General features: G+C 43.1%; 1 protein-coding gene across 2 annotated transcripts in view; it reads right to left on the bottom strand.

Annotated features, from left to right (window-relative positions):
• The window catches only part of UGGT2 (UDP-glucose glycoprotein glucosyltransferase 2), a 137,298-nt gene that overhangs the window by 7,187 nt on the left and 105,360 nt on the right, over positions 1-24,751 (bottom strand). For both annotated transcript variants that reach the window (XM_060233610.1, XM_060233611.1), the window contains 11 exons: positions 23,771-23,960; positions 20,028-20,186; positions 19,079-19,164; positions 12,031-12,115; positions 11,576-11,652; positions 11,245-11,343; positions 10,332-10,416; positions 5,637-5,819; positions 2,679-2,839; positions 1,950-2,064; positions 1,439-1,555 (listed from right to left, as the gene is read on the bottom strand). In XM_060233610.1, the coding sequence (XP_060089593.1) occupies positions 1,439-1,555; positions 1,950-2,064; positions 2,679-2,839; positions 5,637-5,819; positions 10,332-10,416; positions 11,245-11,343; positions 11,576-11,652; positions 12,031-12,115; positions 19,079-19,164; positions 20,028-20,186; positions 23,771-23,960 (1,357 nt within the window). The remainder of the gene's footprint in view (positions 1-1,438; positions 1,556-1,949; positions 2,065-2,678; positions 2,840-5,636; positions 5,820-10,331; positions 10,417-11,244; positions 11,344-11,575; positions 11,653-12,030; positions 12,116-19,078; positions 19,165-20,027; positions 20,187-23,770; positions 23,961-24,751) is intronic.

Genomic DNA, 24,751 nt, shown 5'->3' with positions numbered 1-24,751 from the left:
CTTGATTCCTACTACATGCCTCCTTCTGGAGTAGGAATCGATGGACAAGCAACAAAAATAAGTTCATTTTAAACAGAGAATATCTCCAAATCTAAAAATGACCCCTCTCTCCCCCACGGGTTCTCTCTTGCAGAAACAGAGTGCATCTACATTGGAATACATAACAATATGTCCTTGGTTAAGTTGTTCATTACTACCAAAGACAGGAATGGCATGGAGCAAGTCAGGACTCAAAGTAGGCATGCCAGGTTCATTTGAGATGCCAACAGGGGTGAGGGTGACATTTTGAGAGCCAGAAGTGTCACCACCCCGATGTCCCAAGATCACACATCTATGTCACCTGGAAATGATGTCGGTGGCAATGCTCTGGTTGTTGAGCAAAGCTCTGCAGTGAAAATACCCTCAAACCATAGAGTTTTGCCCAAAAACCAGAGAATCACCTCTGGTGTGCCCACAGCTCTTCCAGGTAATGTAGCACATCGTGCAACATTAATGTTGGGGCGGGGGGGGGGGCGGATTTTCTTCTACCTGCCAGTTGACTGGTGGCAGGCAGGAACACACAAAACGAGGGAATACCCCATCCCCAAATAGAGAATGGTAAGCGTAACTCAAAGACATGCTTTTTCCCATTATGTAAAATCAGGTTTGCAATATTTTGATTTAGATGAAGACAATGGCACAAGGGGATTCTCTCGTCACTCTCCCCTGCCCCCTATTTTCATGATCTGAAATTGCCTTAGAAAAGTTCCCCAGGGCTTGTTTCGGATCAGTTATATTGAAGAGGAGGCTTAAATCCCCCCTTTCCTCATACTGTAGTCCTGATCTAAATCATGACCCCTCTCAATTGATATTTTGGAAAAAAAGAGGAAAAGGACCTGAGATCTGCATTCACAGAACTTCCAGCATCTCATCCACCCTGAGCTAGCCCAAGATACATTCTTGACCTTAGCACAGGTCAGATCCTAGAGGCCAAGGACAAGGCACATAAGAACTGCCTTCACAACACTACTACTGCCTTGAGAACTTTATTCAGAGTGAGAACCAGTTTGGTGTAGTGGTTAAGTGCGCGGACTCTTATCTGGGAAAACCAGGTTTGATTCCCGACTCCTCCACTTGCAGCTGTTGGAATGGTCTTGGTTCAGCCATAGCTCTGGCAAAGGTTGTCCTTGAAAGGGCAGCTTCTTGGAGAGCCCTCTCAGCCCCACCCACCTCACAGGGTGTCTGTTGCAGGGGAGGAAGATAAAGGAGATTGTGAGCCACTCTGAGATTCAGAATGGAGGGTGGGATATAAATCCAATATAATCTTCAGAGTAGTATTTAGATATGTTGAATACATAAATCAAACACCAATCCAGCATAAACCTCAAGGCCTGAAAAAGACATTTAGAATGAGTGCTTGGAGTGGGAGTGGAGGTGCTGCTGTAATACACTGACTTACCAGATCGATCGTTTTGGCTTTTCGCTTGGATTCATCATCACACCAAGTTTCACACCATAGCCACTCTTGAGGGAGAGACTTGATGGCCACTTGATGGATCATGTTATTGGGAAGATCCTGGAAAAAAAATTATAAGAGTAAGCCTCAAGTTAATACTGCAAAGTGTGGTTTTGAAGCTCTATTTGCTGGAAGGTGGGAAACTGGATACTGAAAGAAGGCTAGGTCACAGCAACTAAAGGATTCCTCCTTCCCACTACCCTACCACTGATACTGCAGAACAAATAAGGAAGCAGCTAGCATATTCTCCTTCCATTGTTTCCATGGCAGGGAAACTGGACAGCTGTAAGAATTGGGCTCAGCACTCCTCTATAATTTCCATTGTCTTGGCCCTGCGGTATCTCCATCCTGTCTTTATCCTTCTGGAAAGCCACTAAGAGATGCTAAGGCATGAAGTATCTAAACACCCCACCATCTTATATATGTGTGACATTCACTATTTGTTGCAGAATACCTGATCCAGGTTGGACAGGCTGTTCGGGTCCTGGCTGAGGGCCTGGTATTGACCTCTAAGTCTGTCTCCTGCAGCTATTTTTCTGAACCTCTTCAGATCCACAACATACAGAGCACTGCCAAAAAAACAGAAACAGAAAATAGAGAGGGAGAGAGAGAGAGAAACTTTTGGAGCATCTTATTTAGCCACATTTAAGAAAACGCCAAATGCAAGACCCAAATGTCACTCTGTCATTGTTAGATAAAGCACATATGGTGATCAAATACAGCAGCCACTGAAGCTCTGATGTTTTTATTTACATGCCTTTCGGAATTTCCTTTTTACTGAGATTCTCAGCAAGGAACACTGTTAGAAAAAACACCTGGTAATAAACTTCCATAAGAGCCACGTGGCGCAGAGTGGTAAAGCTGCAGTACTGTAGTCGGAGCCCTCTGCTTATGACCTGAGTTTGATCCCAGCAGAAGCTGGTTCAGGTAGCCGGCTCCAGGTTGACTCAACCTTCCATCCTTCCAAGGTCGGTAAAATGAGTACCCAGCTTGCTGGGGGGAAAGTGTAGATGACTGGGGAAGGCAATGGCAAACCATCCCATTAAAAGTCTGCCGTGAAAACGTTGTGAAAGCAACGTCACCCTAGAGTTGGAAATGACTGGTGCTTGCACCTTTACCTTTTTAATAAACCTCCATACATGGAAAAAGGGGGTGGGGAGATTACTTGGCTTAATTCTTCTACCTGATGTGGTATTTCCTTCTTCCAAGATGTGAAGCCCAATAGCCTGACTTCCAAAAACGGTAGCCATCCATTTCTTTACGACTGTCACAGAATGGAGTATAACCATAAGGTGCTCCTTTCAGGTTTACATCTCTGAGTTCTTTCAAGTCACTTCTTACAATCTAGACATTAGGAGAATGAAATAGGATGGTTAGGGAAGAGAGAGAGAGAGAGATTTATGGCAGAAGGCCATCTTGCCTGTATTGTGTCAGTAGCTATCAAAGGTTCCATTCAGCTGAAAGAGAAAGGAGACATTCTGTGTAACAGCTCAGTGTTGTCTGACATATATTCCTAATGAAACCCTAAACTCCCAGAGAATTAGGATTTGTGTAAATATCTGGATTGTTGTTTTTATTTAGATAAAGAACAAATCCTTTCTTGACCCAGGCTAGCCTGATCTCATCAGATCTCGGAAGCAAAGCAGAGCTGGCCCTGGCTAGTACGTGGATGGGAGACCACCAAGGAAGTCCAGGGTTGTGACGCAGAGGCAGGCAACAGCAAACCAACTCCGAATGTCTTTTGTCTTGAAAACCCTATGCTGTAAGTCGCCTGTGACTTGCCAGCAAAAAAACAACAACAAATCCTTTCTTTTCTAGAAATGTTATTAAAGACATTTGTTGGTCATGTCACAAGATCAATAATTTGACCACTTTTTAAAAAAGCCTTGAAAAAGTGATTAGCAAGGTTTGGAATGTCCTTGTTTACTAGCTGCAAAAACTTGACATTTGTCAAGAGGATGAATTTTCCCCCTAGCAAAAACCAGTGACATTAAGCAAATCACTCCTCCTTAAGAAGGCGGCATATAAGAAGGATTGCACTGGGCATTCAGTACTGGCTCTTCACTATAAATGCTTCATATATCGTAGGATCCCAACCTTTACATAGTCTTCAGCACTCAGAAGAACTCTGTGTGTTCATTTATAGACCTCAATTATCAGAAGAGACTGACTTTCTGCTAATGAGCCTCTCCAAGATTCTTTACCTCCTGCGGTGTTTTGTTGTGTAAATACTGTATGGATGTTTGATTCTATGTTTTAATAAGGAGTTTTAGATATGGAGTGTTAAACATATGTTACGATGATCTAAAATGCATGCCTACGGAGTAAGAAAGATGGGGGCTGGATGGGGTGAGTGAAATGTTTTATGATTAGATGGTACCGTGCTCTAAGGCGTGAAGTTGACTATTTTGTTCAGAGAGAGGCTCTTGTGAGAGTTAGCGCTGAATAGTGTATGTGCGAGTCTGTCTGTGGAGCTTAAGTGAGGTGCTGAAGAGCATTAGATAACAGTTATTGTGACAGTTATTAGCCTGGGTGGCAAATTGGGATCATTGAGCTTTGTGGAAGTTATTGGCCAAAGTGGCAAGTGAGAAAATAAACCTGTGTGCCGAGGCCATAGAATCATAGATTTGGAAGAGACCTCCAGGATCGTCTAGTCCAGCTGCCTGCACAATGCAGGAAATTCCTCCCCCTAAATTCACAGGATCCACATTGCTGTCAGATGGCCATCAAGCCTCTGTTTAAAAACCTTCAAGGAAGGAGAGCCCATCACCTCCCGAGGAAGCCTGTTCCACTAAGGAGCTGCTCTAACCGTCAGGAAGTTCTTCCTAATGCTGAGCCAGAAATTCTTTTGATTTAATTTCAACCCATTGGTTCTGGCCCTACCTTCCGGGGCCACAGAAAACAATTCCACACCATCCTCGTCTATATGATAGTCCTTCAGGTACTTGAAGAGGGTCCTACCTTGACAAGCACAGAAAACAATTCTGCACTGTTAGAGGAACCATTACACTATTGCATAATGGAGCATACAAGTCTCCCAGCTAAGCATCGGGTTTAGAAGGCTGGCAACAAGTGACGGTGCTTTTTGCTGGTTTCTCCATCCCAACTCTCATGCACAGCTGCCATACAAAGGCCCTCCTGGCACATAATCAGCAAATCAGGGGAAACATTCAATGAGATGTTCCCCCATCATCTAATAATAATCTTTTATTTATATCCCGCCCTCCCTGCCGAGGCAGGCTCAGGGCGGTTCACAAGACATGGAGTGTACCATGATTATAAAACACAATTATACAAAAAGATACAATTAAAACACATTAGATAAATTAATTAAAATCAGTACAAATTAAAAGGTGCTGCAGTACAGTGTGTATATATATATATATACAGATGGTTAGATGTCACATTCAGGATTCCATCTTATAGGCCAGTTGGAAAAGGGCAGTTTTGCAAGCCCTGCGGAACTGATTAAAGTCCCGCAGGGCTCACACCTCCTCTGGCAGTTGATTCCACCAGTGGGGAGCCATTATTGAGAAGGCCTGTTCTCTCGTTGTTTTCAGTTTGGCCTCCCTTGGTCCAGGGATTTTTTGAAGATTTTGAGAACTAGATCTCAGTGCTCTCTGGGGGATATATGGAGAGAGGCGGTCCCTAAGGTAGGCAGGTCCTCAGCCATATAGGGCTTTAAAGGTAATAACCAGCACCTTGTAACGAACTCGGAACACAATTGGCAGCCAGTGTAGCTCCCGCAGCCTAGGCTGTACATGTTCCCACCAAGGTAGTCCCACTAACAGCCTGGCTGCCGCATTCTGGACTAGCTGCAGTTTCTGAGTTCGGTACAGGGGCAGCCCCATGTAGAGGGCATTGCAGTAGTCCAACCTTGAGGTGACCGTTGCATGGATCACTGTTGCCAGTTCGCTACGTTCCAGGAAGGGGGCCAACTGCCTCGCCCTCCTAACATGTTCAGAGAATGTTATTTCAGTGGGGGAATATTCAAATCGTGCCCCACTTCCAGACCAGGAAAAGCTTTACCTTTTTATTCTACTAATCTGGTCATGAGGCAGATATGCAGCCCTGTGAGGGACCTCACCCCACCAGTGCAAATAACTTTCTATGTGAATTTTTGAAAACTTGACCTTTGTACCTGATCAGCATCAACAAATATTATCTTGTCTACAGCCAAGGGGAAAAGGACATCCAGGAAGAGAATTTTGTAGCCCCAGATGATCCTTTGCTTTTCTGTCTGTTGATGAAGCCAACGGGGCCATTTGTACTGCACAAGCTCATACTGGAATCCATATTCTTCTGCCATGTAAGGGATAACCTCCTACAAAAAAAGAGGAAAGAATGCTGTGAGCGAGGCTTTTTTTGTAGCAGGAACTCCTTTGCATATTAGGCCACACACCGCTGATGTAGCCAGTCCTCCAAGAGCTTACAGGGCTCTTCTTACAGGGTCTACTGTGAGCTCCAGGAAGATTGGCTACGTCAGGGGTGTGTGGCCTAATATGCAAAGGAGTTCCTGCTACAAAAAAAGCCCAGGCTATGAGTTTACAGCTGCCAACACAAATTAGTCTAGGTTACATGAGAAACTCCACTGATGAAAACATCTCAGACTTGGCCTACATTTGTATCCTTGAAGGCCATATTATTCTTAAAACAGAGTAATCCAGTTTCATCATAGATGGTGAAAGTATTAGTCCAATTCCTGGCAAAGCCCCTCCCCCTCCCCAAAAGTCAAAGCTGACTTGCACAATTACACACGAGCAAGTAAAAAGCCTTGGGAACATTGGTGCATGGAACATGGGAGGACACCTTCTTTGAATCTGATGACAATCGCTCTTTGGGGGCAAGTATCTCCTAAGTATGGTAAGAAGAAAATCTCTGTGTAACTCAGTAGTTTTCAATGTCAAATAATACATGAAAGATGTTTCCAGTGCTGTAGTGACAAAAGTGAGTAGGCTCCCAAATGTCACATCTATGTATTTTTTTAAAAAAATCTAGTCCTACCAAAGTGATTGAATTTGTCGTATCTGGAGTTTACTATGGTCTTAGGGGACAAATAACAAATTAGTGAATTGCACAATTTATTGAATATTCTTTATTTATTTGAATTTTTTCAGTACTGGTTCCTGCTACCATATACATCTTTTTTTTTTTAACTTCCTCAGTACATCTCTGCAGCAAAACGGGGCTTCTTTGCAGATAAAATCACACAAATGCTGGTTTCTCAAATGAATCCTGATTGAAATACAGGCTACTTTCACATGGTGATGATTCTTTGTATGGTTTTCTTTGCCACTGAAAATGGCAGCAGAGCATCTACGTAGTAGTTTTCCCTACAATTCCCTTGCTTCAGCCCTCTGTGGCCACCCTTTCCCCTTCCACACCATTGGAGGGCTTTTTCTTTAAATCAGTCATTGACGTATTATTCCTGGAGTGCTATGACATTTTAATGAGCTATCTACTACTACCGACTAATACTGAAGCCATCGGAAGTGAAATAACACCAAATGATGTTAGCACCAGATTGTTTTAACTACTGAATTTTAAAATTGGATGTATTAATGCTGTGAAATTTTAATTGGTTGTTGTGATTTTACTGTTGTGAGCCGCCCTGAGCCTGCTTCGGTGGGGAGGGTGGGCTATAAATCAAATAAAGTAAAGTACCTCTGAATTCCCAGCTTTCATTTTAAAACGTGTCCCTCTAACCCTTTTTGTTGCAGAGATATACTGAGGAAGGCAAAAAATAAAGATCTGCCTGCATTTTAAACTAGCAGATAGGTCAATTCCTGATTTTTTTAAAAGCCCTCTGAAGGCATGGTGAAATTGCAGCTGTGGCATGGAAAACATGCACACCTTCCCACGTGGCACAACAACACACCTTGAATGTGACCTTTCCCAAAAGACTGTATCAAACCAGGTTTGGGAGAGACTGAAGAAAAGCAGGGGGGAAACACAGAAAGTGGACAGTTAAGGAACACCATGCGGCCGCTCCCCAAGAAAACAGCTCTGATTTGGAAGCCAAACCAGAGCAAACCTCTGAATGGAAGCAGCCACAGTGAGACCATGGCAGATAACAAGGAAAAAAGAACTGCAGTTCCTGGGAGCTTATGAGAAGACTTGTCGTGTTGATTTAAGCAAGTGCATTACCTGTCATTAGCCATGTTAGTTTTTTGGCTATCATATCATTGATATTCCCTTAATTACTCTAAGCAGAAATGAGAAAAAGTGCAAAGTAGATGAGAAAACTGATCTCAGTCCTTCAGTACCATGGAACCTACCTTCTAACGCAAAATATTTTTTGTCCTAAGGGAATCTAATATATCCTTGGCTCCTATTTTAATGGCATATATTTTTCTAATGTGTTTAACAATTTCATCTGCTATTAGAGTACCATCAAAGCACCAATATAAGCTCACTTTACAACTGAAACATATTCCATCTCCATGGCACTTTGTAAGCAGATCTTCATTTAATTGTTCCCTATTAGGTCACCAATTGCCAAATCATTTGGGAAATCTCTTACTTTAGAAGGTGAGAAGCCCTGGCTCCTTTTCTACACAGTACTCACAAATTTGTCCTCTCAAAACTTGTGTCCTTAAGCAAAGGCATTTTCTGGCTAGCTGTCTAGTCAAGTGTGTCTGCTGTATTTTTTCGAGTATGCTTCCAGGCATACTTTGTGATAAACTATACCTTCTCCAAATACTACAGATTTTAACTCCAGGGTCTGTAATGAGAGAGAATACTTCAGTCTGGAGATGAAGAGCAGCTACCCAAAAATTGGTGGTGCTGAACAAATGCAGCTGAATTGGGAATTTGCTTGAGGAGGGGGGGAGAGCTGTGGTGATGCCCCAGGAGTCGGACCCCTCCCCACTCACAGGGACCTGTATTTTGATCCCCACTTGTGCACATATACATCTCAGCATGGGACTAGAAATGAAAGATGAAGTCTGTATTAAACTGCATGAAATGGCAGTGAGTCACTCAAAAGGCATAAAGGAATGAAAGGCAACTCCTCCATCAGTTATGCAAAGCCCATTCTAAAAAGGAGTCAACAGAGGGGGCTGTTTTCCCCAAGGACCTAGGATCCGCCTCCCTGGTAAAGAAGTAGTGGCAGCTACAAGCATAGAAAGCTTCAAGTGGGGATTGGATAAACATGCGGAGCAGAGGTTCATCAGTGGCTATTAGCCACAGGGCATAGATGCAACTCTCTGTCTGAGGCAGTGATGCCCTGTATTCTTGGTGCTTGGGGAGCAGCAGTGGGAGGGCTTCTCGTGTCCTGGCCTCACTGGTGGACCTCCTGATGGCACCTGGGGTTTTTGGCCACTGTGTGACACAGAGTGTTGGACTGGATGGGCCACTGGCCTGATCCAACATGGCTTCTCTTATGTTCTTAATGAACAACCCAGATCTCCAAGACAATAAGCAATGCGCCAATTCCAGCAATTTCCCCCTTCTCCTAATGACTGGTCAGGAAACGTTTCCTTAATCATGCCAAGTATCTAGCCATCAATATTCACATATCTACTTCCAAACCTCCCCAAAGGAACTCTGATACTTTTAATGCAAAGGGAGGAAAAAACCCCTCTCCATGATGAAAATGAAGGATTTCTTTTCAGACAGCCCATCTCTGGAAAGATTGGATTTATATTACTCTCACTTCCCACTGACAATGCCGCCTCCCCATTCTTGGCAGAAGCATATAAAAAGTGACCCCTCAACCCCTCTACAGTTACCCCAACTTCACGGTTGGCTTCTCTGCCTCTCTACTATAGAGGCTGGCTTTGTTGTGCTCTTTCTCCTGCCTGGTCACTCTCCCAGAGCTGCTCTGTCCCAGCAGAGGAACCTTTCCTCTTCTTGTCAAAGACCAGGTTTGAATGTTTTGGGTTCTCCCCTTTTCAGTTTCTCCCTTATAGGCAGGCGCTGGCTAGGGGTAGGATTTACTGTTGTTTTTTTCAGTTCTGTGAATCGCCATGTTTACCTCATAGGCTTCTCACACTTTTGAACCTAATTTTCTTCCCTATTAATGAAATAAAAACCTCTTTTTATTTTTAAAAGCTTACTCCCCCTCATTTTTTTTTTGAGGGTTGGTCTGAGTCTTGACCTAGGAATACATAGGATTAAAGATCTTGATTAGATTTTTACCCCCAAATGGATGTGTTTTCTCCGTACTACCAAAAGGATGCTTTTGCTAGCGAAAGGACCTGCACATATATGGAAATTTAAGAACATAAGAGAAGCCATGCTGGATCAGGCCAATGGCCTGTCCAGTCCAACACTCTGTCACACAGTAGCCAAAAACCCAGGTGCCATCAGGAGGTCCACTAGTGGGGCCAGGATACTAGAAGCCCCCTCCCCCCATTTGGGTAACAGTGTGGTTCCCTGGCCCTCTTCCAATCTCTTCACCATAGTTACAACATTGTCCAGGGGTTAACTGCTTGCTTCCTCCTCTTTTCTAGCCAATTGTTCAGAATCAAGTGATATACAGTCTTAAGTAACTGCATTGCTGAATTTTTTTAGGTCATGCAATCAGCTGCAAAACAAAGCTTACAAAAACTTGCTTTTACCCTCAGAAGAAATCTAACAATCTACTAATGAGATGTCCTGATAGCAGTACCAACACAGAAAATGGCTGTGGATAGCTCTGTAAACATATATAGGCAAAGCTGACACTTAATTATGAAAAAGGCAATAAGGTTGTCTTACATAACATTTAATTCACAGTGTCAGAAGTGAAATACGAATTGGCATTAACACTTGTCAGCTATAAAAGCCAAGCACTGATACTTATTAAAAAGTCTCACAAAGGAATTTAAGAGAGAGAGAAAATAGTACTTACTTTAAAAGTTGGTGACAGATAGTTTTTCAAAAACCAAAATTTAACTGGAGTCTTGGTATGACGCAGAACTGATAGCATCATGATTCTGCGGGGAAGGGAAAATGCAATCGATAAGTATGCTAGCATTTGCACAACATAATATTGTCACAAAAATGCCAGAAGGTAACTTTATATTGCAGATCTTCACAACCAGGGGTAAAACAAGCCAGTAGTAAACCTATCTAACAAACATCCTTCTTGCATGTACAGCTCGAGCAAGCAGGACCGCAGCCAGTGCTTTTTTTGTAGAAAAAGCCCAGCAGGAACTCATTTGCATATTAGGCCACAGCCCCTGACATCAGAATTTTCTCACACAGGGCTTTTTTTTTTTTAAGAAAAAGCTGAGCAGGTGCTCATTTGCAGGAGCTCATTTGCATGTTCATGTATATTACAAATGTTTAGATTTTTAACTATAAATTATGAAATGTCAATTTTAATGTTTAATTTTATATTTTATGTTAGTTTTATATGTTGTAAGCCGCCCTGAGCCACCTAGTGGGAAGGGCAGGATATAAATCTTAAAATAAATAAATAAATATTAGGCCACACCCCCAGAAATCACCATTGTTTCACACTGGGCTTTTTTTTTTTTTAAGAAAAAGCCCAGCAGAACATATTTGCATATTAGGCCACATCCCCGACATCACCATTGTTTCACACTGGGCTTTTTGTAGACAAAGGCCAGCAGGAACTCATTTGCATATTAGGCCACACCGCAATGCCAAGCCAGCTGGAACTGAATTCCTGTGTGTTCCTGCTCAAAAAAAGGCCTGACCCCAGCATTCATAAGACGCAAGTTACATTCTGCTCCCCTCTACAAAGATCAGAATGCAGAGGAGCAACACATTCTACCCCAACAGAAGTTTTCAGCTACCTTAAAAAGCGTTCGTATAAATGGCCAGAAGCAACCGAAAAAATGTTTAAAATATCAGTTTTCTTCTCTTTCTCTTCCAGTTGAGCTCGTCCTGCAGAACTTTAAAAGACTGTTATTCAGTTTTAATTTATGATTATACATAAAGCAGTAAGCATGCTTGTGTCATCACAATACAAAGATAACACACCACTTTAAAAAGGTAATCCAGATTTTATAAGAATCAGGTTGGATCCCATGGCTTGGATCCAGCAATGAGCTAGCGGACACATAGACAGATGTAAGAGAATTAAGATTGGGCAACCCAAGGCCCAAGAGAAGGTAGCTTGTTTACCTTGCAAAGGAACTGTCCTCTTCTGTCACCCCATCGCTTAAGAGATCTTCATTAATTTTATTCTCTTTCTTCTGTACCTGCCCATTAAAGTTAAGTAGTGTGGTCAAACATGGTTAAGACCAGAGCTTTTTTTTGTAGAAAAAGCCCAGCAGGAACTCATTTGTATATTAGGCCACACCCCCGATATCACCTTTGTTTCACATAGGGCTTTTTAGCCCAGCAGGAACTCATTTGCATATTAGGCCCCACAAACCCTGACGTCACCATTGTTTCACTCATTTGCATATTAGGCCACAGTCCCTGATGCCAAGCCAGCCGGGACTGCATTCCTGCTCAAAAAAAGCACTGGTTAAGTCACTAGGCAAGTACCCTTACTCAGCATGTTGAGCTTTAACTTCACTGAAAAAAAAACAGAAGCCTAATAATCCCCTTTAAGGATTTACTGGCTTACGTACCTGGACTTTGATGATTTTGCTTCTGAAACTGTTTAATACCACAATAACCTCTTCTAGAGCATCAGAAGATTCAGCCCCTTCGTGCCTATGGTGGGGGGGGGGGGGGGGAGGAGAAAGAGTCAATTACATAATGTCAGCTCAAAATATTCATGTGTAATTTAAATACAACACACACACACAAAACAGTTTGCTCAGATGCGAATGGAAACCCCCATATTGTATGAACTGACTAATTTAGGAAGGCTTCTTAACATTTTTGTACATCAGCAGAGGCTTCTACCAGGAGATTTTTTTGGGAAAAGTGTGTATCAATTTAGCAAGCAAGCTGGCTCAACAGAGCATAAGCAATATGTTCCCTAATATACACAACAGCTGAATTCCAGAGCAGAAGTCTTTGTGCAGAAAATTGCCTGCCGTTACGCCGCACAGGGGAGATATCCGTAGTTACGAGCCACGGACTCCGCTTCTCAAAGCTAATTCAGAATGCAAAAATATGTAGCCAAAGCTCCATTTAAAACAATAATCCCCAATCACGCTGAATGGCAACAAGTGGCTGCTCAGAAGTCTGTTGCCAAACCCATCCGCCAAGCCCTTGAAGCCCCTTTTGCTAATGCCGATATCGCGCACAAGTATCTGCAAGACTGGATTACTCCATTTAAGAAAAAAAGGTTTACTGATTTCAGCCTCCGAGCTGCTTTTAGGCATCCACAGAAGAGAAGGAAAAGAGCCATCTGGCAGTCTCTTGCAAATATCTGCCCCTTTCTCTGTAAGCCTTAAGTAAGGAGAGCAGGCACAGAATATTACAAATAGATGGCCTTCAAAAAGAGACATCAAGATCCCCATTGGTAGCTTGGTGTAACAGCTAGACCATCGTTACAACAACAAAAAAACCAATTCCCCCTGCTCTAGCTATTCATTAATGTCTTGATCCAACATCTTTCTGTTTTAAACAGAGAGGCGAATCAGTGGAATTTCTTTTAATCTCATCTCTGTAAATAGTCTGTGTAAGGAAGGGGTCCCCAACCCCCGGGCTGTGAAGCAGTACCAGTCCATGGCCCATTAGCAACTGAGCCATGAGTTGTATAATTATGTCATTATATATTACAACGCAATAATAATAATAAGGCGACATTGGATTTATATCCAGTCCTCCACTCCAAATTTCAGAGTCTTAGACTGGCTCACAATCTCCTTTACCTTCTGCCCCCACAACAGACACCCTGTGAGGTGGGTGGGGCTGACAGAGCTCTCCCAGAAGCTGCCCTCTCAAGGACAACTCTGCAAGAGCTGACCCAAGGCCATTCCAGTAGCTGCAAGTGGCGGAGTGGGAAATCAAACCCAATTCTCCCAGATAAGAGTCTGCACACTTAACCACCACACCAAACTAATAGAAATAAAATGCACAATTGTATCATCTGGAACCATCATGCCCCACCACCTCCCCAATCCATGGAAAATTTGCCTTCCACAAAACCGGTCCCTGGTGCCAAAAAGATTGGGGACCACTGGTTTAAGGGGCCAATTCACATATTCAACTAGTTGAGAACTTCAACAGTATGGGAAACAAGTATACATCATCCTCTCCACACACACACACACTAGCTAGAAAGCACATCTCGTTTTGTAAACTTGATTTGTGCAATCTTCCCCCCACTCCAAATATCAATTTTGTCTCCCTATTGATAACCGTGGAAGGGAAGGCACAACACTATAGCATGATCTTGTCAGTTCTCAGAAGCCAAGCAGGGTTGATACTTGGATGGGAGACTGCGAAAGAAGGAGAGCCAGTTTGGTGTAGTGGTTAAGTGTGCGGACTCTTATCTGGGAGAACTGGGTTTGATTCCCCACTCCTCCACTTGTACCTGCTAGCATGGCCTTGGGTCAGCCATAGCTCTGGCAGAGGTTGTCCTTGAAAGGGCAGCTGCTGTGAGAGCCCTCTCCAGCCCCACCCACCTCACAGGGTGTCTGTTGTGGGGGAGGAAGGTAAAGGAGATTGTGAGCCGCTCTGAGACTCTTCGGAGTGGAGGGTGAGATATAAATCCAGTATCATCATCATCATCTTCTCTGCAGAGGAAGGCAATGGCAAGTTAGCTCTGCTTCCCACCTGCCACAAGTAGGCACATACATATTGATCATGGCGCCCTGACTCAGATATCCCAGGCTAACCAGACCTCGTCAGATCTCAGAACCAAGCTGGTCCTTGTTAGTGCTTGGATGGGAGGTCACCAAAGAAGTCCAGGGTTGCTATGCAGAGGCAGGCAATGGCAAACCACCTCTGAATGTCTCTTGACTTCGAAACCCGATAAGAGTTGCCAGAAAGCAGCAGTAATGGGATGAGATGAGATGGGATGGGATGGGTCGATAGATTAGATTGGATGGATAAAATAGGTTGGATGGATAAGATAGGATATAGGATAGGAAGGATGGATGATAGATGGATGAATTTTTAATAATAGCAGGGCAATACTAGAAACCTAGGTAATGCATTTGGTTTGGTGTAGAGGTTAATGCATCCCAATGAGAAGAAAGGCTAAAGGAAACCAATAGTTAATAGCCTCCTTTTTCACTCACAGCTGCTAAAGCACCCTCTTGAAAAGCAAAGGCCGCTGCCTTGCTTCACAACCAATAACCACATGTGCAAGCCAAACTACAGTTTTTTTGGGGGGGGGGGAGAAAGGACTAGAACCAAGGAGGGCGACGTTCCTAAGGCCCACCAAGGAGAAGGAAGAATGGGCATGAGACATCTAGGTAGTCAACGGAAAGGCCACAGCAGCAAACAGCTCAATACGTAGTCCGATATTGGCCCAGCACTGTATGCCCTGGCTCCCCTGAAGGTACATACCAAAGCTCTCTGTTGAAGGTGAAGTCTTCTCTCACATGTGAACAAAATATAATTCAACCACAATGATATAAAGAGTAAGAAGCAACTTGTGAGAGGCAATCTGGTGTATTAGCTAGAACCAGAGTGGTGTGGTGCTTAGAGTGTCAGATTAGGATCTAGGAGATCCAGGTTTGAATCCTCGTGCTGACATGGAAGCTTGCTGGGTGACCTTGGGCCACTTTGTGGACTCCCAGCCTAACCTACCCTCACAGACCTGTTGTAAAAATAACGTGGAGAATGATGCAAGCTGTTTTGGGGCTCCATTGGGGAGCAACATGGGGTATAAGTGAAGTAAATAAATCAATGAAGAAGCTTGAGACAGCTCACTTGTATTGCTGGAAGGCCAATGCTGTTACCGCTATGTTCTAGTGCTAGAACATATGGGGGGGGGGGGAGGGTTCGTGCCCGGGCCATACTGAAGATTCACCATTATGTTTTACAATTGAAAGAAGATGCTAAGTTCTTAAATCTTACCACCTCTTGATGTTTTGAATTCTTAGAACATATGTCAAATGCTTAAGCAAGCCGTATGGTTTTGAGAGTAACGTCACTGCATAATTCTGATTGTCCCCAGAATGTTCACTTCTTTTAGAAGGTCTTTCAGAAAGCCAAGTGCCAAAGTGAAAACAAGACATTTTGCCACCAACCAATTATAATTAGTGCAATGCCAACACTTTCCCCCCCCAGGAAACCTTGCCAATTTTAAGAATTTAAGAAGTACAAAGTGCTTAGAATCTACAGTAACAAACCTCTGCCCCTCCACCAACTTCTTACATTTTTTCATTTTCTACAGCATCAGTTCTGTGAGAGATTTGGACACAATAATGACCTTAGCCTTATTTTACAAAGTATCCAATCTTTCTCCTCCTAATCAAGATGTTTCTACATGCTATTCAGGGAATAGTCTATTTAATTTCTAAATTAAACTGTCACACAAACACCCCCGCCCAGGATTATTGGATGTCCATCAAGACATTTCTCCAAAGACTGTTTTTTCCCCATGTCTACTTAATTTCTCTAATGTGCTAACAACATTTTCATGTTCATACCTACTCCCAGATAGAAAATCTTAAAGTTATAGTAGAATGCAATCTTTCCCCAACACACAATAGACAGAAAATTTAATTTCTTTTCAGTAAGGTGCATTTCACAACTTACTAGGGTGTTCTGTGTCACTGTCACAAGTATTGTTACCTGCCTCACAGTAAGAACATAAGAAGAGCCCTTCTCAATCAGACCAGTGGTCCATCTAGTCCAGCATCCTGTCGCACACAGTGGCCAACCAGTTCCTTTACAGGTCCAGCAACAGGGCCCAGAGGAAAGGTCTTCCCCTGATGTTGTCTCCTGGCTCTGGGATTCAGAGGTTTACTGCCTCTGGATGTGGAGGTTCCATTTAGCCACCATGGTTAATAGCCACCGACAGACCTATTTGCCAGGAAGTTGTCTAATCCCCCTTTAAAGCCATCTATAACAGTGTTGTGTAATAGTTAAAGGCGTCAAGACTATGATCAGGGAAATCTAGGTTCAAATCCCCATTCTGCCACAAAGCTTGGTGACTGACCTTCGGCCAGTAACTTCTTAAGGTCCAAACGAGACATTATGATCAGCACAAACCAAGTAACAAGACTTTGGTTTGATTATTGATTAATTTCCAGTCCAACCCTGTGCCTTCTCTATTTATAACATTCCCAGGAGCTGTGGGGCTCAAGCTACAAGAGGCTTGTGGGTTAACCTGCTTCCCTTTGTTGATTTCCTGAGATGAATCAACCTCAGGGACAAACAGTATAATCATCCACTCAGCTATGGTTGCCAACCTCTATGTGGAACCTGGAGATCCCCTGGGATTACAACTGATACCCAGACTACTAAAAGGATATTATAGCATTAGAAAAAGTCCAGAAAAGGGCAACTAGAATGATTAAAGGGTTAGAACACTTTCCCTATGAAGAAAGGTTAAAACACTTGGGACTCTTTAGCTTGGAGAAACGTCGACTGCGGGGTGACATGATAGAGGTTTACAAGATAATGCATGGGATGGAGAAAGTAGAGAAAGAAGTACTTTTCTCCCTTTCTCACAATACAAGAACTCGTGGGCATTTGATGAAATTGCAGAGCAGTCAGGTTAAAACAGGTAAAAGGAAGTACTTCTTTACCTAAAGGGTGATTAACATGTGGAATTCACTGCCACAGGAGGTGGTGGTGGCTACAAGCATAGACAGCTTCAAGAGGGGGTTAGATAAAAATATGGAACAGAGGTCCATCAGTGGCTATCAGCCACAGTGTGTGTGTGTGTATATATAATTTTTTTTTGGCTACTGTGTGACACAGAGTGTTGGACTGGATGGGCCATTGGCCTGATCCAACATGGCTTCTCTTATGTTCTTACTGAGATCAGTTCCCCCGAAATAAATGGCTGCTCTAGAGGATGGATTCTGTGGAACTATATGCTGCAGAGGGCCCTCTCCAAACTCCACCCCACCCAGGCCTCCAGCCCAAATCTCCACAAATTTCCCAACCCAGAGCTGGCAACCCTACAAACTAGCAGCATTGATGGTGCAGAGTTATAGGGATTGGTGCCTGACCCTTCAAGGCTCTTGGCTGGGGACCCCCAGAGCAACTGATGAAGTTATAAATAGAGAAGGCACAGGATTGGACTGCAAATGAATCATAATATAATCAGACTGAAATCTTGTCATCCGATGTAGCAAATTTAGAGCTGCTGTCATCCACAGTGACACATCATAAGAGACTCTGGCTTACAGGTGCAGCTACTTCAAGATGATTGTTGTCACGAACAGCATCAACATAATGTCTAAATAGCAGAAGGGTTTTTTAAAAAGAATTAATTACAAGGAGGGAGCTGGTTGCCTGAAAGCTAATATGTTCTGAAAAAAAATGCCTGATTACCCCATGACTCTAAAAGCTAACAAACCGAACATGTCTACTTTCAACGAATTCTCTAACATTCGGTGCACTTTGCAGTAACGTGGATCATGGCAGGGCATACATTCAGGGCTTGGAAAAATTCTAAGCCACAGTTAACTCAAGTCCTGCACAAAGAAGAAATAAATTCTGAAAAATATACTCATGAAGGAAAGAAGATCGTAGATTTATACCCTGCCCTTCTCTCTGAATCAGAGTCTCAGAGCAGCTTACAATCTCCTTTATCTTCTTCCCCCACAATAGACACCCTGTGAGGTAGGTGGGGCTAAGAGAGTTCTCACAGAAGTTGCCCTTTCAAGGACAGCTCTGCAATAGCTATGACTGACCCAAGGCCATTCCAGCAACTGCAAATGGAGGAGTGGGGACTCAAACCCGGTTCTTCCAGATAAGAGTCTGCAAACTTAACCACTACACCAAACTGGCTCTCAAAAGATTCGACATCAATTTAATGATTTAGAATGAATATTCACAGTAAGCTGGGATAGCAGTGGGAAGAGGAACTACCAACTGAATCCACTAACTGGGAGGAAATCTCTCTCCTTTGAATATGCTGGTACAGAATTAAGAAGATGAGCTGCTTTGGACTATTTGTAGTAATATAGTATTCAAAGAAAATGAGTACATAGTTGCATATTTTAGCTTACTTTCTTCCATTTCTGGGGGCTAGGCCTCAGAATGAGGTCAACAGATTTAGAAGGACACAATATTGACTAGGGTTGCACAGCTCTGCCAGTCCCTCTTTTTATTAATGCAAGACCACCACCACCTTCTCATTTTATATATGAGTTACAAACCATCCTATCTGGTTTGGCCATTATAAACAGAGCAAATTAATATAAAATATGCAAACGTATGGGAAGATTTGTTTACCGCATCTTTCACTAGTATCTCCTTTTAATCTCTCCTTCTCTCATGTACAGAATCACAGAGCATTTAAATAGATTTGGGCTTAGTTTATACTGTAAGTATGTCAGATTCCCACTTCAGCTGAAATTAAAGAAAGAGACTAAAAGTACAGGCTCCTCTCAAAGCACAAAAGGTTCAGTCACCATCAATTCTGCAGAGGCCATGGATGGCAGGAACAAGCAAAGTTAGTCATGATGCCATATGATGATAATCAAAACTAACAGCATCTTTTGAGGAGGCCTTAGATGGTATCCTGAAAGCAACTCTGATGTCTTGCTGTGTTCACAAACACTATTTCAAGATTACTTTATGACTTACTTGAATATTTGGTAGATCTCTTCAGATCTTCCTTCACGCAGCCTTAAAGTCCAAACACCTGGGTTTGCTTTCAACTGAAAATATCCCTAAAATAAAAAAAAAAACACTGTTATTTGGTGGGGGCATGGGGGGTACCACTGGTTCATCTGGATGGTGGATGGTGGATGGATATGCTTTGGTAGATAGCGGTAGGTACACTTATATCAGTAATAAAAAAGCCAGCACATAATCACCTCCAATTATGGAATGAAACTTCCTCCCTTCCCTGTACAGCGGTAACTCACTGGTCCCCCCAAAATGCTACCAGGGGCTTCTGGGGGCATCCAGAAACAGCACTGAGTTCAATGTGGAGATTTGATGAAGGCGGGGGGGGGGGGGGCAGGGATTGGTAAAAATCAACAACCCAATTAAACCATGCTTTCGTGTCTAACTCATCAAATATGCATGACCAAACACTATCTACCCTTCATAACTGAATTAAAGTTTACCATAAATAGTCCAATGGAAATTTCAAAGTTCACATCTAAATCAAAGCAGCTCATCTTCTTAATTCTGCACCAAGATATTCAAAGCAGAGAGGTTTCCTCTCAGTTAGTGGATTCAGTTAGTTTTCCCCAGGGGGTTGTTTGTAGAAAAAATCCCAGCAGGAACTCATTTGCATATTAGGCCACGCACCCCTGACATCACCACTGTTTCATACAGGGCTTTTTTATAGAAAAAGGCCAGCAAGAACTCATTTGCATATTAGGCCACACCCCCTGACACAAAGCCAGCCAGAACTGCATTCCTGCTCAATAAAAGCCCTTTTTGTTCCTCTCCCCACTGCTATCCCAGCTTACTGTGAATATTTGTTCCAAGTTATTAAATTAATCTCAAATTTTCTTTTGGAAATATTGTCTCTGTATCATAACCTCCTACTTTGTCCCAGCTAAATTCAACCAACACCTACCAGATTAGCCATCACAATAGTATCAACCTTCACGGGAATATTCTTGGTTCCCAAGGTGAATTGCAGGCCACGAGGTGGTTGTCTTGTGGTCACATCAAAACAATGTCCTTCGAGCAACAAATATTCTAATTCATACTCTGCTGCAACCATTCCCTCCACCTGTGAAAAATACATTGGTTTAGAAGCCCATTTGCAAGAAAAAAAATATATAAGGACAGTCAGGGGTGGAATTCCAGCAGGAGTTCCTTTGCGTATTAGGCCACACACCCTGATGTAGCCAATCCCCCAAGAGCTTACAAAAAAGAGCCTTGTAAGCCCTCGGAGGATTGGCTACATCAGGGGTGTGTGGCCTAGTAAGCAAAGGAGCTCCTGCTAGAATTTCACCCGAGGACAGTGTTTTGGATATAAGATACCAATGCTTAGTCCCACTGCACCCTATATTTCATGCTGTAAAAATTTTGCAGTCGTATTAAGAGGATATAGGACTGGGAGTTCTCCTCTGTGAGGAAAAAAGAGGCTTCCTCAAAAGAGTATGTGCTGCAACAACAGCAGAAAGATGCCTCAAGGGGCTGGTACCATGTACACCGTCATGAACTCCTCTGAGGAGTTCGAGATGGGTAGCCTTGTTAGTCTGTACATAAGCAGTAGAAAAGAGCAAGAATCCAGTAGCAGCTTAAAGGCCAACAAAATTTGTGGTGGGTTATGAGCTTTTGTGAGTCACCGAAGAAAGTCAGTAATGACTCACGAAAGCTCATACTCCTGTCACACATTTTGTTAGTCTTTAAGGTGCTATTGGATTCTTGCTCTTTCCTCTGAGGAAGGACAGGATAAAAGTGTGATAAACAGAGAAACAGGTATCTTTGCCTCGCTCTGCATTTTTGGAGATGAGAAAGGGACTGGAAGCACCACTGCCGCCCCATATCGCCTGCCTCAACAGCTGAGGCTATTGTTTCAAGCAATTCACTGTACTTTGATTCCAGCAGCACCTGAACCTCCCAAACTAGGAAAGTGGCCATTGAAAGGGGCCACAGCAGTCTCTGCTCTGTTCATTTTCTTTTCTAGAGTATCTGTGATTAAAATCTCTAGCAGCTTTTGAAATCATAATTAGCAACCCCCATGAGGCTGATTTGAATATACAGAGTGGGAGAGTTATCAGCTGATGGAGTGTTTAAATTTTCTCCAGATCTCTTTCCATCAGTTAATTACCTCCTCCTCTTAATCTGTACTTAACTCTGGAGTAGAAAAAAGACGGGTTTGAGTTAGGCGCCTATCTTTTTTCTCCCACGTGGGGTAATCAGAGTATTAAAGGGAATTTTAACTGTGGAAGAGGAAGAAAGATTTGACACAACTACTAGCTCAGAGATCCTTATCCAACTCAAAGTAGCCACGTAGAGCCACTACTACTACCAGCATCCAACACATTGCAACCCCAGGATCAGGAGGGAAGGGACAAGCAGAGGTGGTTTGCCATTGCTTGCCTCTGTATAGTAAACTCAGTCTTCCTTGGTGATCTTCCATCTCGGTACTACTCATGGTTGGCTATGCTTAGCTTTCAAGCTCTGATAAGCTCGGACTAGTCTGGGCTATTAGGTCACAGTGGGGCTACTATATAGCTTTTTAAAAATGGTAAGAGCATTGTAATTAGGCTCTGTTTTGTCACATCTAACTTGGCCTTCAGAGCACAGGGTAACACCAAATTTAAAGTATTGTCCTGCAGCTTCAGCACTGCCAAACGTCCAGACTGTTGGCGGGTGGAAGTCTTTTCCTTTCCTCAGAATTTCCAACACACAGAGGAGAATTCTTTTTTGCAGACAGGCCAATTTGGGAGAGGAATTAGTACTAAATTTTAGCAGTTGTGAAAGTTGGTGAATAGTGTCCAAACTGAAGCCTTCATTTAAACACAAGGAAGAAAAATAATCCCACTCTGCAGTAACTACAAAGGTGGTAATTACATCAGATCCTCGCTCTTCATCCAAAATACAATAGACTTCTTTTCCTTGCCCATCCTTTTAGCAGCTATAGATGCAAATGCAGCACAATTCTATTAGAGCAGCTCCTATTTAGAACTTATCTTCATCCACATATTTTGGATAAAGCTAATAATTAGCTTTTAATAAATGCAAAAGCAAGGCTGACTCCTGGTCTTTGGGTTCACGGGAAGAATACGGCAGTGAACTTAACTGCCTCCCAACCTAACTGAGCTTACTGCAAAGCGACAGCACACCGCAACATTACACCCATCACGATGTCTACAAAACTCTAGGGCAGGTGTGTCGAACTCATTTGTTAGGAGGGCCAGATCTGACATAAATGAGGCCTTGTCAGTCCGGGCCATGTGTGTCATAAAATGTCATGGAAGGTAGCAGAGATATAAACTATATAAAGGACACAAACAAACACAATTAAATCTTTTTCTTTAAAAAAAAACCCCTTAAAATAAAACATGCTTAAAACATCAGCACTTGTTGGTCTTAATGGTGCTTGCTTTGTATCTCTCCCTTGCAATCCAGGGAACTGGGCAAAGGAAGCTCTGGCTCTTTCCTTCCTTCCTTCCCCAGAAGACCAAGAGGGGGGAGGAGCCTCAGCCAATAGAAGGAAGAACAGCTTAGCTCAGTAGCTCTACTGTGTGATTGAGCAAGCCTGGCAGAGCAAGCTGTGATGCAGAAAGAAGCAAGAGAGAGGAAGAAGGAAGCAGATGACAGACAGTTGCTTGGGGACCTGATAGGAGCCCTCTGGGGGCCTGATTTAGCCCCTGAACCACATGTTTGACACCCCTGATCTAGGGCTTGCTCTCATTTTAGTGGATCTCTAAGCTAAAGTGGGTTGTGTAGTGGGGAGTATCTGATACTGCCAATACTGGAGAGTTAGAACCCAAACGCTATTCTGTTCTAACAAGTCTCTCACCCCAAAATGCTCATAAGTGCAACGTTCTCAGTAACACAAGGAGAAGCAATAAGTCGCTTCTGTATCATATGTCTAATTCTGAATGTGACCTCAAAGTAAGAATCAGAACATCTGCATACTGGGATCAGATACAAAAGAAGGAAAAGCTTTAAAAAATCCCATAAATTAATAAACGATACTGAGGCGGAGGAATTTAGAAGGAGAAGCAATGTGTGCGCACACATATATCACAGGTTTCAAAGAATGCTAATCAAGATCCCACAACATTATGGGATTGCTTAGGAATCCCATCCAACAAGGAATTCTAAAAAAAAAGAGTTACGAGTAGTAGAGAGGAGGGGGAGAAAGCCATGGCAGGAGGGTGGTGGAGAGAATAAAAGGTAGCAGTGCAGGCAAGGAGGAAGCGCGGCTTTTTTTGTAGCAGGAAATCCTTAGCATATTAAGCCACACCCCCTGATGTAGCCAATCCTCCAAGAGCTTACCGTAGGCCCTGTAATAAGAGCCCTGTAAGCTCTTGGAGGATAGGCTACATCAGGGAAGTGTGGCCTAATATGCAAAGGAGCTCCTGCTACAGAAAAAGCCTTGCATGGGAGATTAGGGGGAAGAAAGAGAAGGTCGTGACAGGCAGGTGGGGATGTGAGGCAGGGGAAAGGAAGGAGAGACCAGTGAGAGGAATGAAAATTCTCCTCCCTGTGAATTTTTCATAGGTTCTTGACCTGTAACTGGCATAACTTCTATTTTATCCTGATGAAAAGTTCACAAATTGCTTCACAATTCCTACAAATTCACTGAATTATACTTCACAATTCCTACAAATTTGTTCAGGAACTAGTACTTACCTCTTTTAAATGAATGTTATCAAGGTCATAAGAACTGTTCACTGCTTCAACAATCCAGCTTTCTGGTGTGATCATGTTTAGAGTAAGAAGAGGAGATTCTGGCATTTCCAGGAAGTTTGCTCCAGGTGCACGAGGAAAGACATTATTGGTCCCAGAAGTGAGCTCTGGTTCCAAAACAAAACGATAAAAACTGAACAGAAATAACACAAGAAGGCAGGTGTTAGACAAGAGTGAAAAATAACAGGTAAAAAGCAGCTGCAAAAATTTGTATCTGGTGACGTACAACTCCTGGAAATTTTGAAACCACGGAATGATATCTTCCTCCATTTTATTCCTGGCAAAAAGTGGAATTTGGAGGGGGAAATGGAATATATGCATTGGGGACCCCCCCCCAAGTTTGCAGAAAAATGTGAAACAAAAAAAAGGGGGGGAGGTTAAATCTTCCCCAAACGATACTACTGTCTGCGCATGTGCAGACAATGGATTTACCTCCTCTGACTGTGGTGGTGGTGGAGCCCAGGAGCACTCCAGATTGCTGCTGAAGCACCTGCTGTCAGGTGAGGAGGAGGCTGAGAAAAGGTACAGTCGTTCTCTGCTCCCTCCCCTAAGTTGCTGAGGCAACAAAACTGGAGAGGAGCGGGGAGGTTCGTGGGAGTCAATGCTAACTCCCACCCAGCTGGGAAAGAAGCAGGTGGGGAGGGAAGTTTAAGCTTGCAACACCGGAGGGAGGTGCAGTTGCAGTAGTTGCTATTCACCATCTCCACCAAGCTAGCAATGTTACAAGGGGGGGAGGGCACAAACTTAGAGGCTGGGGGGGAAGGAATGAGTGTCAGCAAAGGGGTGGGAGAGATTAAATAAAGGCAGGGTGAATGGGATGCCTCCATCCTGCAAATTCCTTGTGGGTCCCTGCTTGTAACAACACTCTTTGTGAAGTCGTGAGTCCTTACTTTACAAAGTTTTAAAAGGTAAAGGTGCAAGCAC

Source organism: Heteronotia binoei, chromosome 3 (assembly GCF_032191835.1).
Source record: "Heteronotia binoei isolate CCM8104 ecotype False Entrance Well chromosome 3, APGP_CSIRO_Hbin_v1, whole genome shotgun sequence".
NCBI lineage: Eukaryota > Metazoa > Chordata > Lepidosauria > Squamata > Gekkonidae > Heteronotia > Heteronotia binoei.
This window is presented reverse-complemented; position numbering and strand designations above follow the sequence as displayed.